The sequence below is a fragment of the Chenopodium album genome, chromosome 18, assembly GCF_948465745.1.
Source record: "Chenopodium album chromosome 18, dcCheAlbu1.1, whole genome shotgun sequence".
Classification (NCBI taxonomy): domain Eukaryota; kingdom Viridiplantae; phylum Streptophyta; class Magnoliopsida; order Caryophyllales; family Amaranthaceae; genus Chenopodium; species Chenopodium album.
Genome location: NC_137851.1, coordinates 29,022,981 through 29,035,980, shown reverse-complemented (window position 1 = coordinate 29,035,980; position 13,000 = coordinate 29,022,981). Strand labels below are relative to the sequence as shown.

Here is a 13,000-nt window from a genome sequence, read left to right as displayed (position 1 = left end):
GACGACCAATATTACTAGGATTAAAAAATTTCATTTGTTAAAACTATGAATGGTCAAAAACAATTTAAACACACTAGTTTAATCGTTTCCAAAATCCTAGTTGTTATCATAATAAGGCAAAACACAGGATTTCTACACCCATTTCAAGCAAATGGTCTAATTATTAAAAACAAACAAGTCATCGAAGTCACCCAACATTTGGGACTACAATATTCGAAAAACATAAAATGGGGGCTCAAAAGCCCGAAGTATAGCCAAACTACTCCAGTTCGATGATGTCTTCAAGAATTTCCTAAACTAGTTTTGTGCAAATCTTGAAATCACAGTTTTATAAGTGAATAATAATAACCATCGGTTATTTTTATCATTGATAAAACCAATTTTGCAACTTACGCATGAGAAAATAAACACAAGTCGCACGAACAATTTCATGCCATTATCAAAGTTCAAAATTTAATTTATAATTTTAATGAATAATTGTTGTCCTAAACACTTCAATTTACATTAAAATTAACGAGTATAGTCTATGTGAGCAAAAAAAATAAAGTTCAAGTTTAAATTCAAAATTAAATGAACAAAAAAAAAACACATATATGCTTGTATATGCTCATACAGGATCAATGCTTTACCACTTCGCATGAAAATTGTTGCAATATACCAAACATGTCACAACAAAACAAACAAATTCATGAAAACAAGTCGAATAAAAAAACCCCAACTTCTAGTTAGGAATCTTCATTCGGCTTTCTCCATTTTATTAACCAAGTTCAAAGACTGGTAAAATAAAAGGAGCAAGATTTACTTTCCTTAGCTTCAAACAACAACCAAAAATGGAAAGAGATCCAAATTAGAGAAAGAGGAAAAGAAGAGAGTGAGCTGCAGATCGCGCTTCTCCAATTCTTTTTACTAATTAAAATGTTGCGCGCAACTCATCAAGTTACGCGTGGCATCCCAGCGCAATCCATTTTCTTGCGTGCGCCTGGCCAGCACGACCCATTGAGTTACGCGCGGACACTAGTCACTTTAAAGACCAGTATTAGATTTCGATTCGTTTTGAACTTTTTTCCAACGGTATTGTACGTTGTTAGACGTAATAACGCGCGAATTATCAAAATCTTTCAAAATTGCTTTGCATTAGTAGTTTCTTTTCTTCTTTATTAGCTTTTTGCATCATCCTGCATGCACACCGTGCTTTGTGCCTGCCCCAAGCATACGTTTTGGACGTTTTTCGTGAGCATGTCTTAAGACGTTCTGTAGTGGTGCTTTACGTAAAAGCTCCCATAGACAGGTTTGTCATTTTACTGTACTGACTTTACAAATATCACGTTCTTTTCTTTCTTTTTGGCGTTCACAGCAAAAGGAAGGCGTAGCGTACAGCGTAAAATTATATGGCGTAGGTGTTGCACAAAATTTCACCTCTTCCTAGCCAACGTGATCTACCTCTCTTAACTAAAAGGTAGAGTTTCTGTCTTTCTGTAGGCGTTAGCTAAACTAGTCGACTGGCGCGCCGAACCAATCAAGAACAGACACTTCTCGATTGGAAGCAAATACGGTAGTTAGTGAGCTTACTGGCTTACTGGACTGTTAGGGTGTCCGTCCAACCCCTATATAAAGAGCGACGTGCGATGTCGCATCTGTTTAGGCACATGCCCCCAGAGACACGTGTTTTGATCTTGTGGACAAAATTGCTGAGAGAGTTCCCGATTTTCTTCTCTCTCACTAGATTTAGGTATATGCCTCCAGTCCTATGACATGTATCTCTATCTTATGGACACCGAATACTGCGTTTTGACAAGCGAGTGTCAAGAACTTTATTCACATGTTAGGCTACGAATGCCGAAACACCCCTTTATCATCTTTTCAAACTTGTTAAAATCAAGCTAAAGTTTTAATGACATATCGAGGGACTTTAGACCAACGATGCCATAATTGAGAGGATATCATCCCCCTTAATCCTTTTTAACCGATTTCTTCTCATGACTTGACATCACCCAAAACCGCCTTTACTTGTAAAAGCGTTCTACCTTTGCAAAGGGTCAATTTAGATTCTTTAGCGTGTTAAGACTAGAAGATGCTTTTTCTAGCCTTAATAGCTACTTTCTCAAACACATAGTGAATCAAGGATCGTCTTGACATCCTTAACATTTCTAAAAGATTCTCTATTCTTAGGGAACTTTGCAGAATGAGTCTTTGATTTATTTCCTTAGCTACTTTGATCATCATCTATTCTAGACTCGATCAAAGTGGAGGCTAACTGTAGACATCAACTTTTGGCCTCCTGTCCTGACGGGAAGTGCTATGATGATAAATAAAACCATCTTTGTGTTGGATCGACATGAAGAATACTTATGGGTAACTGATTGAATCACAAGAACACAAAAATGACTAGCCTAACCCAAAAAACAAATGCATTAAGGTCCGATCAACTAAGCCCGAGCTTGAAACCTAAAAATGATGGATTTAGAGGCGCCTAGGTTAAAAATCAATGCTGCCGCAGAGAAATCCGCGCGCATCTCAATGAGTTGCGCTGGTCTGTCACGCCCAACTCACAAGGTTGCGCGCATCACTGATGAGTGTCATTTATGGCACTCATTTGATGAGTATTTAGCTTGTTTTTACCTTATTTTCATAGCTTTCTTTCTAAATAAACGCTTAGTTTTATGCATTTTCTCTTTATTTCACTTTTCTATCTTGTTTTGTGTTTTAATGGTTTTTCTAGTATTTTCTCTTTTATTTGTTTTCTTTTTGTTGCTTTTCTTTTATTATATACTTTATAGATTTAGTTTCTATTTTATCTTATTTTATTTTCATAATTCATTTCATCTTTCTTTCCTTTATTTTATTTTATTTTGATTTCTTTTATTCTTTTATTCTTTTCATTTTCATTTTATTTCTTTTAATTTTGTTTGTTAATTTTGAGTTCATTTTACTTCATTTTCTCCTTGGTTTTAATTGTGTTTTGTTGGTGAATAATCAAGTCAAGTTGCACATTTAGAAGGCTTCCCTCCTCGCGGGCATCACCTCGAGTGCACCGATGATAGGGTTTGCTCGGGAGCGTTGACGAGCAACACCTTCTCCAAGAAACACCCTCAACACAACAACCACCGTTCACCACCATCTTCGCACCACCTTCAGCCACAACCAATCAGCTACCAAATAGCAGCCAATTCAGCTCCCAACAGCCACCTCACGCACCTCTAACACCAGCTCCCCTACTCCCGCAATAACCAGCTAATCAGCCACCATTTTTACCTCCGTAAACCTCCACCTTCACACCATCATCTGCCAGCTCGGTGCGTGCGTGAAAACCCACTTGTGCGTGCGCACAAGTGGGAATAAGTTGGAGCCTCTGATTTTGATAAATTGCGGTGATCGAAGGATGATAATTGTGATTTGATTCGCGGTGATGATGATGTGCGAAGCATGGGATAATTTCCCAACTAGAAGCAGCGAAATATGAAGACTGATGATCGAAGATGATGATTTGGGTTTGATGTGCGAAATAGGGGATTATATCCCATAATTAAGAGCAGCCAAAGGCAAATCGAAGTCCATTGACTTCTTATTTAAATTTTGCTTCTTTTTTCGATTCTTTTTAATTTTTCTTTTTATTCTTCTTTTCATTTTCTATTTTCCTTTTACTTTCTTTTTATCTTCTTATTTATTTTATTTTCTTTCCCCTCTTCTTTTATTCTCTTTTTTCTTTTACTTCTTTTCTTGTAAATATAAATACCCATTTTTGGGTTAGAGAGAGAAAGAGTAGAATTAGAATTAGAATTCATATCTTAGCTTAGGTTGAGATCTTCTCTCTCTAGTTTTAGGGATAGTTTAGGAGTAGTTTAGAGAGAGAAAGTGAGGGATTTCAATGGTGGTTTGAGAGATTGAAGATTCAATGGTGACAATTGTATTGAAGATCTTCTTAATCAATCAATGAGCATTTCTCACTCTATCTCATCTTATTGCTTTGTTTAATTTCGTGTTTGTTTGGTTTGATTTTGATGTTTGATTCTTGATAGTGTAATTGTTCTTGATATTTTGTTGATTCTTGCTTTTATTAGTTGTTTGGTGATAGATAATGATTCTTGAGTATTTATTTGGCTAGGAATTGGGTGAAACTTGTATGATTGATTGATTGTGATTAATTTGGGAATTTTGTTGATTGATAGTTGAGATTAAAGTGAATAATGAAGGTTTGCATGTCTGTAATTCTACTAGGCCTTGAGAATTATGCTAGATTGCATTGTAATTGCTAATGACACGACCAATTGATTTAGGAATTGCAATTATCGATTGGTTTGGATTGTGATTCTTTTAATTTGTTATTCATAGTGAACCCTAGCTTAACAATTAGGAGATAGCTCTTTAAGTCCAATTGATAGCTCTTATCATTAGTCTTCACAACCTTTGATTGGCATGATCTTCCCAAGTTGTTGCAATTGTCATGATTACTTGTTGATCCCCATTCCTAGTGTTTTATTTGTTTGGTTAATTGTTTTGTTAGTTGTTAATGTTACCTCTTACCTTTGACTTCGATCTAGGTTAGGCGCATAATTGAGAGTACTTGAACATTACCGTTCCTTTGGGTTCGACTTTTAACTTACCTCTATACTCGTATTTAGGTTTGTTAAGTGTTTGTAAATTTGTTTTGCTCTAGGGAAGATTAGACAACGACCTAAATTTTCCCTACGTCAATCACCCAGCGCAACTGCTAGTGATGCGCTTGCGGAAGATTCAAAATTTCATAAAAATACGAAATCGGATCTTACCATCTTACCATAGCATCGCAACCTATTTACTTGCGCTGGGATGTCGCGTGCAACCCATCCAAATGCGCGCGACACTTGGTGCGGAAGAATGTTCAAAACCCTAAACGTACCCATTCCCTATAGATAGGGGCTTAATATGAGGCTCAAACACACGGAAATTAACCTAAAACTCTGGCAGAAACTTCGTGAACTTGTGAACTACCAAACCCTCTTGTCCTAAACACTCACCCCCTTTAATACTTCTTACTACGGTGGAGGTTCCCGACCAAGAAGGAGTCCATAAGTGTTCTAAGCGAAGATCTAGCAAAGAGAAGTGGTAAATTCCTGAGCATTTAGATCAATCACTTTATTTTCCTTGTTTAAAATAACTTTAATTAATTAATTAGTGTTGTTTGATCACTTTAAACGAACTTTTAATTAATTAATTTCACATAGTATCTTGTGTTAAATAAAGAATAGAATTGAATAATTAATTGTTTATTGATCACTTAAGCCAAAGCGAATCTTGTTTATTTTTGTTCTTTTCACGAATATTGACTAAATAAGAATAACGACTTTTGCAATGTAATTCCTACATGATTGACGTGTGTAAATAAAATTAACTAACTTAGTTTTAGGTATCACGCTGCATATATTGTTTGGTGATGAAATTGTGAAAAAGGAAGAGCTAGTAGAGGCCGTACTAAGGCTAAGATGGAGATTCCCCTTAAAAGGGAATGTTATTTTAGTACCCTCGCTCCCAAAATCATTTCTGGTTTATGTAGACCAATTTGGGCATGGGTAAACTTACGAATCGTGCTAAATATCCCTTGAACTCTACTTGGGGGAAAGGCATGAACGAGGTTTATGAGTGTTCCTAAAACTCATTGGCGACTCGTACTTGTTTCTTACAAAAAAGCATGATGATAGGATCCATTCTAATTCAAGGTCCCCCAAACAGTCAAGAATTCAAATCCTAATACACCCTAACAAGTGTAAAGTTATAGGCTTTTAAAGAGACATGGGCATTTAAGGAAAAAGATCCCCTACAATGGGAACACCATCCTTACAGGTTCACCTTATTTTTATTTAGGAAAAATTGCCCGAAATAATCCCGCCATTGAGCTGTCCGCTAAAAACAATCCCACCTTTGGATTATTTTTAAATAATCCCACATTTACCCCCAATCCGCTTTAAATGGTACCAACCGGTCATGTAACTTGTTATAATAAGTTACTTGACACGTGTCGGCCTGTGATTTGTCAAAAAAATAAAAATAAAATAAAATTTTAAAATAGTTAAAAAAAAATTGGAAGATAAAAATTAATAAAATTAATAATTATTTACAAAACCACCACTAGCCAAACCCTTCCCTGTCGCCGCTGACACCACTGCCCCTTAGCTCCGGTCACCAAGACCCCCAGAAAAAGCGCTGGCGCCGACGTTGGCCTGAATCCCCTCGCCCAAAGCACCAACCCGCCTCCTACCCTCACTAAACCAGACAACGTCACCCTCGAAAACCCAGGCCCCGACCGTCGTACCCCTCCCCCTAAACGCGCCGACCACCGTATCCCTCCCCCTAAACCACCAAACACCCTCGAAACCATTCCTCGTCCCGATCCCGACCTACCTCCCCCTTCCCCCGCCACGTTGTCGGCCCTCTCCTCTTCCCTTGTCCCTTTTCCAACCCATAAATTCATCTCGCCACACTTGAAAACCCCATCTCCTTCCCGATTCCGGCCTCCCTCCCAACCCCTTTTCCAGGCTCGAGTTCGGCCTCCATCACTCTCCTTAGCTTCGAGCTCCGATTTGATCTGCTACAACTCAGCGATCAAAAGCGGTGGCTAAGGCTGGTGGAGGTGGTGGCTGGCTGACTCCCCCCTCTTTTTTTTATTTTTTATTTTTAATTTAAAATGTTAGACAAATTATAGGGTGACACGTACACTTTAAAAAAAAATTACCTTTTTCACCTGGGACCGTTGGGAGCAGATTGGGGGTAAATGTGGGATTATTTAAAAATAATCCAAATGTGAGATTTTTTTAGCAAACGGCCCAAAGGTAGGATTATTCCGGGCAATTTTTCCTTTTATTTATTTCAGAAAAAATAAGTACATATCATATCATCATTTTATGTACAGTTTTTTATCGCTAAATATTTAATTTCGTAATAAAAAATTATGAAAATCACATATTAATAAAATACATATTATTACGAATCTAACAATACCCCACTTGATGTATTTTTCCGTATAGATTATCATATATTTAAGGTCAAAGTTTGGTCAAATATGACATTTAGATCAGATCAAATCAGACCAGATAAAATCAGATCAGACTAGATCAGATTAGTTTAGATAAGCAAAAATACGGTGAACTAAACAAGTCCTTAAATTAAACTTTTGGTTGGTTGTACTCATATTATTTATATTACTCTCTCCGTTTTTAAATATTTGCTCCACTTTTCTTTTTCGGCCGTTTTTAAATATTTGCTCAATTTCCTTATTTAATTATTTATATTACTCTCACCTAGTGGACCCACCATTAATCATATTTTATTAATTTCATGTTCTCTCTTCCAATTCTCTCTGCTAATTTTGCTTTTTATAATTTTTTATTCTTCCATCTACTCCACTGCCTCTATATTTTATTACTTTTTCCAATGTTTTCTAAAACTCCACGCATGAAAAAATGGAGCAAGTATTTAAAAACGGAGGAAATAATAATTATGTTCCAAGGGTCAAGTGTAAGTACGTAGTAGTTGGTTGAGCAAGTGAGAACGTTCCAGGAAGAAAAACATGGTAAGAGTAAATCCAGTGGCATCACAATCAGAAACTGATCCTTTTCGAGAAGCGTTATTTTGGTGGGATTAGAGGAGCTGTTTTAGGCTGTTTGCTGCTGCAAGATAACTGGGCCCCTCAACCGCACACCCTTCATCCCCCCTCCCCTAAATATATACGAGGGAAAAAAGAAATTCAACCGAAAGATTGATGCAGTTTGAAAAAATTGAACGAACCTAAAAAGTTGTAATAATCGAACATTTAATAATTCGTAGTACAAAAATAAAATAATACAATAGAAACAGAACAGTCCGAAATTTATTTTTTTTTGGTTGCAACATTTTTATTTTCCTACTTTTTATTTTTAATAAAAGCTAGCATAGAGTGTAAATAATTAATTGTAACTAAAACATAATCAAAGAAATTAAACTGACTTCCTAAACATGATTATGTGTTATGGAGTAATGTTTATGCGTTATGTCGAACATAGCACTTGTTTCAGTTCCGGATGAAACAGTTTCGGTTTGAAACCGGTTTAATTGGACATCGGGTCGGTTCGGTTCGATTCAGATTATTATCGGTTTTGTTCGATTTTGGTTTTTTTTTTTGTACGGTTTTAATTCAGTTCGGTCCTAAACGGTTCGGGTTATAATCGGATTGGTTTGAAACGGGTCAGTTTGGGAGCAAGTTTACCCTAGTTCAAACGGGTTCGGGTTCATATCAGCTCGGATCGTAAATGGTCCGTATAATAAATGGTTCGGATCATAATTGGATTGGTTTGAAATGAGTCGGTTTGGCAGCAGGTTCACCTAGGCTAATGCGAGTTTGTCTTCAAATTGGTTTGGATTGTAAACGGTTAATATAGTAAACGGTTCAGGTCATAATCTGGTTGATTTGAAACGTGTCGTTTTGTAAATAGGTTTACCTGGGTTAATATCGGTTCAGATTAAATTGGGTGGGGTGGAAACGGTTCATTCCGTTAGCGAATCGATTTGGTTCGGTGAATTAAATTTATAGAGTGGTTTAGTTCGATTTCTTTTAGGACGGGTTGAAATTGGGTTTTAAGCTTATACTGTAGTTTATATATTCATTTTCAATTGTTAGATTATATTCATCTTAAGCCCTATTCACTTCACCTTACAAGAATAATATTCAGTAAAAATTAGTAAATTCAAAGAAGAAATATAATAGAGAATCTTCATTTTAGCAAATATAATTTCAATTTAGTAAAATAATTACAGTTCAGCAAATATTAAGTGAAGTTAACAAGACTTTATTATATCATAGTTTATACTATACAAATTTTTAAGGTACTTCGTATTATTGGGGATTTTTTTTTTTAAACCACTTCATATTATTGTTTCATTATCACATTATTACCGAATACTTATTTGATCATCTTATAAATCATGCATGTGAAGATCATAATTAGTTGTTGGTTATATATGAATCATCATTGATTTCATATCATGCTAATTGATAATTACGAATATACACCTTGTCGTCAGTCTACATACTAGTTGATAAAATTGATAAAGTATGTATGAAATGTTAATCATTATAAATTAATATAAGATTATTAAATAAGATATTTAGCTGGCTATAATTTATATAGTAATAGGCTTATTATATTGTAAGATTATCTAAACCTAAAAGAACGAGATATCACTTATATTATTATTTGTGTGTCTACACCTAAACTTATAAAAATAATATAGGAAAATTGCAATCTAATAATCCCACCTTTAGTCGATCTTCCACAAACAATCCCACCTATTGAGATTCCAGAAACAATCCCACCTTTTGCCCCTATCTTCCATAAACGATCCTTCACCTGTTGAAACGGGTAAACACACTTGATTTCTTAGCACATCCGGTTTCCTCTAAATTAATTTCCAACTGTTTGAAGAGAGAGAAAGCTAAGACGCCATAAATGCCTTCTCCCCTGTTCTCTTCTTTGCAAATGTTATTAATTCCCCTCCCCCCCCCCCCCCCCTCTTCTCAATTTTTCATCTAATTCATCTCATCTCTTCTCTTTTGTTGAAAGTTTTCATTTTTTTTCTCCAGTTTTGTATCAATGGCAATTCATAATTCAGGGCTCATCTTCAAGGTCGAGGTCCAAACAAACCTTGTCTTCTCAGGTGGTGTGCTACCACAATGAAATTGCACCACTTAGGACGGTGCGCTACGATGGTCCAACAAAGGGGAAGCGCTTTTTTAGGTGTTCTTACTAGCCTGTAAGTAATTGCGCATCCAATTGATTAATCTATTATTTTATAATTTTTTTTTGTTGTTGTTGTAATAGGCTAATTGGCATAATTTGTAGGAGCAGAGGACTTGTGGCTTTTTCAAGTGGGCTAATGAGGTGGATGATGTTCGTGAACTCCAGTATATAGTTCTGGAGAAGGACACCAGAATTTGTGAGCTTGAGTATGAACTAGACTTGATGAAGGAGAAAGTGAAGAGGCTAAAGGAAAAGAAGGAGAAGCTCTTTGAAGAGGTGGAGGAGATGGGCATTGCAACAACTGAAATAATGTTTGAATTGAAGGAAAACAACACTAACAAAAGGCTGATGCTTACTCTGGTCTTCTCTTGGGCTTTTTTCACCATTGTGCTGTTGATGAAATAGGTTGTGTTGATGATGGGGTGTAGATAGTTTTTGGGGTTGTGCTGAAGGTGTAGTATAAGTGTTTTGGGGTTGGTTAGGGCATCTGTATTTTAGGTAGTTTTCAGATGTGGTAGTGTTGGTTTTTTTTTGCTTAATTTGGCATGCAAGAATGATGTCAGCTAGGTAGGGAAGTAGTATTGACATGGCTTTAGTATTGACTTAAACAATGAAGTAAGTAGAGCTTTACTTTAGTGTAGGTGCTGATATTCACTTAACTTTTGTAACCATGGCAGTATGACAAAATATATGACTTATTTTGCTTGGTTTAATTGTTGTTGCTCAATGTTATTTCATTTTAGGAAGTTGTTTAATACATTTATATGGTTTAAACTAAAAAAAATAAAATAAAATAAAATAAAATAAAAAAAACTAGTCACGGAGATCATATATCATCACAAACTCAAAAAAAAAAGTAAGGGAACATATATAAATAGAAGTGAGATCTTCCATAACATGAAATGGTTCAAATTACAAACACAAACTTGTTCATATGAAGAAACTTTAACATAAGTCTGAAACACATAAACTTAGGAATAATGTTGACCTTAACAAACTAATACATCCTTATTACAACTTGTTCTAAATTGAGGAACCCTGACTGAAGTTGTAGGAGAAAGAATTGGTGAATGCTGAAACATCTTGAGGTCCTGAACTTCCCGGTGGCTGCATTGAAACAAATAAACAAGTTAGTTTGGGATCAAAATTGTGACATAAACAAGGTTTGTAATTAGGTAATGAAGAAGTTAGTGTCGTTACATTGGTGACAGTAGCACCATCTGATGTAATAAGAACACCAAAACCTGGGGGACCTGCTTTCTACATTTGCCTCTGCCACCCTTTGATCCTCTTCCACCCCTGTTACCTCCCCTTGGTGTGGTTTTACCTCTTCCCCTGCTGCCTGAATCTTCCCCACCCCTTCTAATTCTCCTACCTCTACTACTTGAAGGGGGCCTTCCCCTACCCCTGCCTGTTCCCCTCCCCCTAGTACTTCTAGCTAAGTTGCCTCCCCTGCTGATCACTCTACCCCCTCTTCCTTGAAGGCTCAGCTATTGATGTTAGATGAACAGAAGAGGATGGTTGCATAGGTTCCGATGGTGCAGCCTCTTTCCTTGGCCTACCCCTTGGTCTCTTAGCAAGAGGCTCATCTTGGGTTTGTGGCAGAGAAGTTCCTCTGTTAGGGCACCTTCTCTTATTATGGCCCTTTAGCTGACACATAGAGCATGTCATTTCCATGCCATGTTTGCTCAACTTTCCTGGCTTCTTGGGTCCTCAAATGAATCCTTTCTTCTGTTCTTCCTTGGTCTTCCTAGTCCTACTTTGACGGGGGGTGGATCTATAATCAACTCTGATGTTGGCCAATGGCTTTCACCTTTAAGGGGAGGTATTGAATTCCCATATGCCTTTAAGTACATGTCCTTCTTATAACACTCATTTACATAATCTTCTGCTTTCTTATGGAAAAAGAAAATTGCAGCCACTGCATGACAATAAGGGATCCCACACATGTCCCATTTTCTACATGTGTAAGTTCTTTTCTCTAGGTCAACAGACATAATGTCCAAGATATGACTCACTTGAAACACAATCTGTGATGAAGGAATGACCTCACAATTAGCAGCTTCCTCTTTCTCTGTTTCTAGCTTCTTTTGAATCCTTGGACATAACAAAGTTGTCCATTTTTCCATTTTCTTCTTCTTAATGACCAGCCTCCTCATTAAAGGTGCCCTTATATCCTCCAACATATACAGCAAGTGCTTTACCCTGGCTTGAATGATATACCCATTAAATGTCTCAGCCATGTTAGATGTGATGGCATCTGCCTTCACATCAGTTTCAAAAATGCCTTGTAGAAGACAACTGGGTTGTAACTTTTGAAGCATTCTACAGCTGCACCATTAGCTTTGGCTAACTTTTCATTGCATCTTTGTAGTCAGCTTCACTATATGTATGACTTTACACAGCTCCAAAACATCAACTTCATTTCATCACCTCTGAAATTTTTGTGCCAATTTACAAATATATGCCTTGCACAATGTCAGTGCACAGCTTGAGGGAGTGTGACAATAACCCCTCTTAAAATTTCCTAGTTAAGAAAACATATATTAATGAACATACTCAACCAAAAACAAAAAAAATCAAATAAAAAACCAAAAATAATAGAAATAGTTGTAGTTGTTACCTGATGCTCATCTGACACAATCACAGTCCTAGAGCCATCACCAAGTTGAAGAATTTTGCTGAGGTTATTCAGAAACCACTCCTAAGAACTATTGTTTTCACCCTCAACACAGCCTAAGAAATTGGGTACATCTGATCATTCCCATATCTCCCTATAGTAGACATTAATTGTCTCCCTAAGAATGTCTTCAATAAACAAGCATTAACACAAATAATTTTTCTACAACCCTCCATCCAACCTTTTTGCAGTCCCTCAAAACAAACATACAACCTCTGAAAAATCTGAGGTGGTTTATTCTTGTCCATGTATGTCACTAAGTCCAACTGTATGTTTGGACTTGACCTTTTCAAGGCTTTAAGATACCTAACAACCTTCCCATAATGCTTTCTCATAGAGCCATGAAGTTTTTTGTGGGCATGCCACTTAACCTTGTAGGCAAATTATTTCCTAATTATCACTTTGTAAGCTCTCCTGACTGTTTCTATGATCTCTTTAGCTGGCCAGTGAGGCCTAGCCTTGAACACATCAAGCATTTGTTCTGCTAACCATAACCCTTTCAACTGCTTGTTTTTCTCCATAATTCTGATGTAACTATGGTATGGAATTACTGTTTTAACTACAAAGGAACCTC

General features: G+C 36.6%; 1 protein-coding gene across 1 annotated transcript; it reads right to left on the bottom strand.

Annotated features, from left to right (window-relative positions):
- Positions 1–11,434: 11,434 nt before the first annotated feature.
- Positions 11,435–12,070, bottom strand: LOC145592036 (uncharacterized). The gene has a single exon (XM_081648502.1). The coding sequence runs from the start codon at positions 12,068–12,070 to the stop codon at positions 11,435–11,437; it is 636 nt and encodes a 211-aa protein (XP_081504628.1).
- Between the last annotated feature and the right edge of the window lie 930 nt (positions 12,071–13,000).